This window comes from Rhinolophus sinicus, chromosome 15, assembly GCF_057876585.1.
Source record: "Rhinolophus sinicus isolate RSI-liver-muscle chromosome 15, RSI-T2T, whole genome shotgun sequence".
NCBI classification, from domain to species: domain Eukaryota; kingdom Metazoa; phylum Chordata; class Mammalia; order Chiroptera; family Rhinolophidae; genus Rhinolophus; species Rhinolophus sinicus.
In genome coordinates this window covers 85,548,744-85,552,524 of record NC_142515.1, presented here as the reverse complement: position 1 = coordinate 85,552,524, position 3,781 = coordinate 85,548,744, and the positions used below count along the sequence as shown (strand labels likewise).

Below are 3,781 nucleotides of genomic sequence, written 5' to 3'. Positions count from 1 at the left end.
AAGGAAATATTTGATTCAGAAACCTGAAACTGCCTGCCCCTGACTCTGACACAGGACCTCACCTGCTCCTCAGAGCGGGGGCCACACACCAGGAGCTGCAGCATCAACAGCCCTGGGAGCCCGTTAGAAATGCAGACTCTCTGAGCCCCCAGGCCCTGCTGACTCAGATTCCGCATCTGGTAGGAGGCTGTTGATCGTAGGTACATACAGGTTGAAGTGCTGGTCTTGACTGGGTTTGCTCACCTTCTCTCTGTTGACTTGGGTGCTGAATAATGGTTGGGTGTGAGTGCTTTCCTGGGGATTGTAGGTGTTATCAGGATTCCTTCAGGCAATTCCAGGTACCCCAGGCACAAAATAATTTCTGGGTCAGAAACAAGGCTGGGAAGCAGCCTGAAAAAAATTATAATCAAGGTTCATCAGATACTCCAATATTCACTTTGACAGATCACTAAAGCCCTTCTGCTCCACCCCAGGGCCTCTGTACTGGTCATTCCTTCTTCCAAGTACACTCGCCCATTTTTCCTTGTGTCTCCTTCACTTTCTTCACTAGAGTCTCTGTTCAAATGTCACCTTGTTTGGAGGACTTGATAAATGCCCTTGAAAAAAAAAACACACTAGTCACGATCTTGTTTTACACTTGCTTTCCTTTTCTTCATATGATCTGTCACCATATGAAATGTTATATGTTTTTATTATTAGCTTGCATATTATCTCTCTATCATTGACTTCTATGAACTTCTGTTTTTCAGCACTCTAGTAGCCACAAACTAGACAGTACCTAAAATAGGGTGATCACTCAATTTATATTCCTGAAATACATGAAGAATTTCTCATGAAAACTGTACAGTACATGACACCTTTGGTAAGAAGCAGATTGGGACAAAAATTCCTAATCTGAGATGGCACAGGACCACTGGAAGAAACAAGATCCATAGAAAAATATTGAAATTAATTACTTGGCTGCAAAATAGAAATTGTAACGTTAGAGCATCTGAGTATGTGTATTTGAATGAAAATTACTCATGTGATTTTCCTGTCTTGGAAGTCATGTCTTCCTCATGGAACCAGAGAATCTTACAAGAGTTTCAGAATTTGTTCTCCTGGGACTTTCAGAGGAGCCAGACCTGCAGCCCCTCCTCTTTGGGCTTTTCCTCTCCATGTACCTGATCACTGTGCTGGGGAACCTGCTCATCGTCCTGGCCGTCAGCTCAGACTCCCACCTGCACACGCCCATGTACTTCTTCCTCTCCAACCTGTCCTTTGTGGACATCTGTTTCACCTCCACCACTGTCCCTAAGATGCTGGTGAACATCCAGACGCAGAGCAAACTCATAACCTATGGAGGCTGCATCTCGCAGATGTACTTTTTCCTACTTTTTGGCTTGATGGATGTCTTTCTTCTGACCGTGATGGCCTATGACCGTTTCGTGGCCATCTGTCACCCCCTGCACTACATGGTCATCATGCACCCCCAGCATTGTGGACGGTTGGTTCTGGTGTCCTGGATCACGAGTGTCCTGATTTCCTTGTTACATAGCTTAATGGTGCTGAGGCTGTCCTTCTGTGCAGACTTGCAAATCCCCCACTTTTTCTGTGAACTCAACCAGATGATCCAATTTGCCTGTTCTGACACCTTTGTTAATACCCTGGTGTTATATATTGTAACTGTGCTACTGGGTGGTGGTTCCCTGTCTGGGATCCTTTACTCTTACTCCAAGATTGTTTCCTGCATACGTGCAATGCCCTCTGCTCAGGGGAAGTATAAAGCATTTTCTACCTGTGCGTCTCACCTCTCAGTTGTCTCCTTATTTTATTGCACTATACTGGGGGTGTACCTCAGCTCTCCTGCTACAGACAATGCCCGCTCTAGTATTACAGCCTCGGTCCTGTACACAGTGGTCACACCCATGCTGAACCCCTTCATCTACAGTCTCAGGAATAAAGATATAAATGGGGCTCTGAAAAGATCCTTTGGGATGACAGTATAAAAGGGACAATCACCCTGAGACTGCAAAAGTGGCCTTGATTTCATGGCTCCAAGTCTGAAACCTCACATTGTGATTCTTTAATCAGATTATGTTTGTTGAATTTCCTTCTTTTTTTCATATTCTGGAATTTCCGTTTGTGTTCAACTTTTCTATAAAATTTTAAACTGTTTACTTTTTCCTTTAGAGTTGACATTCAATGTTACTTTATATTACTTTCAGGTGTACACTGTAGTGGCTAGACATTTATATAATTTATGTAGTGTTCCCCCTTTAGTCTAGTACTGACCTGGCACTATACGTAGTTGTTGCAATATTATTTACTATATTCTGTATGCTGAACTTTATATCCCTGTGACTGTTTTGTAACTACTAATTTGTATTTCTTAATCCCTTCACTGTTTTACCCAGCCCCACAACCCTCACCTCTCTGGCAACCATCAATTGTTCTCTATAATATGAGTCTCTTTCTGTTTTGTTTAGTTTTGTCTGTACATTCCACGTATAAGTGAGATCACATGGTATTTGTCTTTCTCTGTCTGACTTGTTTTACTTAGCATAATACCCTCCAGGTCTACACATGTTGTCACAAATTGTAAGATTTCACTCTTTTTTATGACCACATAATATAATAATCCATTGTATATATGTACCACCTCTTCTTTATCCAGTTGTCAAGTGATGAGCACTTAGGTTGCTTACATATTAGTATTGTAAATAGTGTTGTAGTGAGCATAGGTTTTCATATAACTTTCCTAATTAGTGTTTTGGATTTCTTTGGATAATTACTAGAGGGGAATTGTTGGCTCATACAGAAGTCCCTTTTTTAATTTTTTGAGTAAACTCCATACTGTGTTCCATATTGGCTGCAATTTGCAATCCCATTGACAGTACATGAGAGGGCTTTTTTTATCCACGTCCTCATCAGCACTTGTTGCTTGTTGCTTTACAACAGCCATTGTGACACGTGTGAGTTGCTATCTCATTGCAGTTTTAATTTGATTAGTGACCTTGACCATCTTTTTATATACTTATTGGCCATTGGATGTCCTCTTTGGAGAAACATCTATTCAGGTCCTCTGCCCTTTTTTAAATGGGATTGTTTGTTGTTTTGAGTTTGAGCTGTATGTATTCTTTACAAATTTGGGATATAACGCTTATCCAATGTGTCATTGGCAAATTTCTACTCCCAATCAGTAGGTTGTCTTTTCTTTTTGTTGATGGTTTTCATTGCTGTGCAAGAACTTTTTAGTTGGATGGAGTTCCACTTGTTTATTTTCTGTGTTGTTTCCCTTAACCAAAGAGGTATATATCAGAAAACAAATCTTATTAAGAGCAATGTCAGAGAATTTACTGCCTATGTTTTCTTCCAGGAGTTTTATGGTTCCAAGTCCTACATTTAAGTCTTTCACCCATTTTGAGTTTATTCTTGTATATGGTGTAAGAAGGTGTTCCAGTTTCATAGTTTCCCATATATGTAAGTTATCCCAACACCATTTATTGAAGAGACTCTCTTTACCTCACTGTATATTCTTGCCTCATTGTCAGAGACAAAGGATCATGTAAGTGTGGGTTTATTTCTGGGCTCTTTATTCTATTCCATTGAATTACGTGTCTGTTTTCATGCCCGTACTGTGCTGTTTTCATTACTGTAGCCTTGTAGTACAGCTTGATATCAGGTAACATGACATCTCCAACTTTGCTGTTTCTCAAGAGTTCAAGTGGTTATTCACGGTCTTTTGTGGTTTCATATCAATTTTAAGATCATTTGTTCTATTTCTTTGAAAAATGCATAG

At 40.4% G+C, this 3,781-nt stretch overlaps 1 protein-coding gene across 1 annotated transcript; it reads left to right on the top strand.

Annotated features, from left to right (window-relative positions):
• Positions 1-1,058: 1,058 nt before the first annotated feature.
• LOC148755244 (olfactory receptor 7A17-like) lies at positions 1,059-1,988 on the top strand. Its single transcript, XM_088791717.1, has one exon. It carries the CDS (start codon positions 1,059-1,061, stop codon positions 1,986-1,988), a length of 930 nt encoding a protein of 309 aa, XP_088647843.1.
• The last annotated feature ends 1,793 nt before the right edge of the window (positions 1,989-3,781 follow it).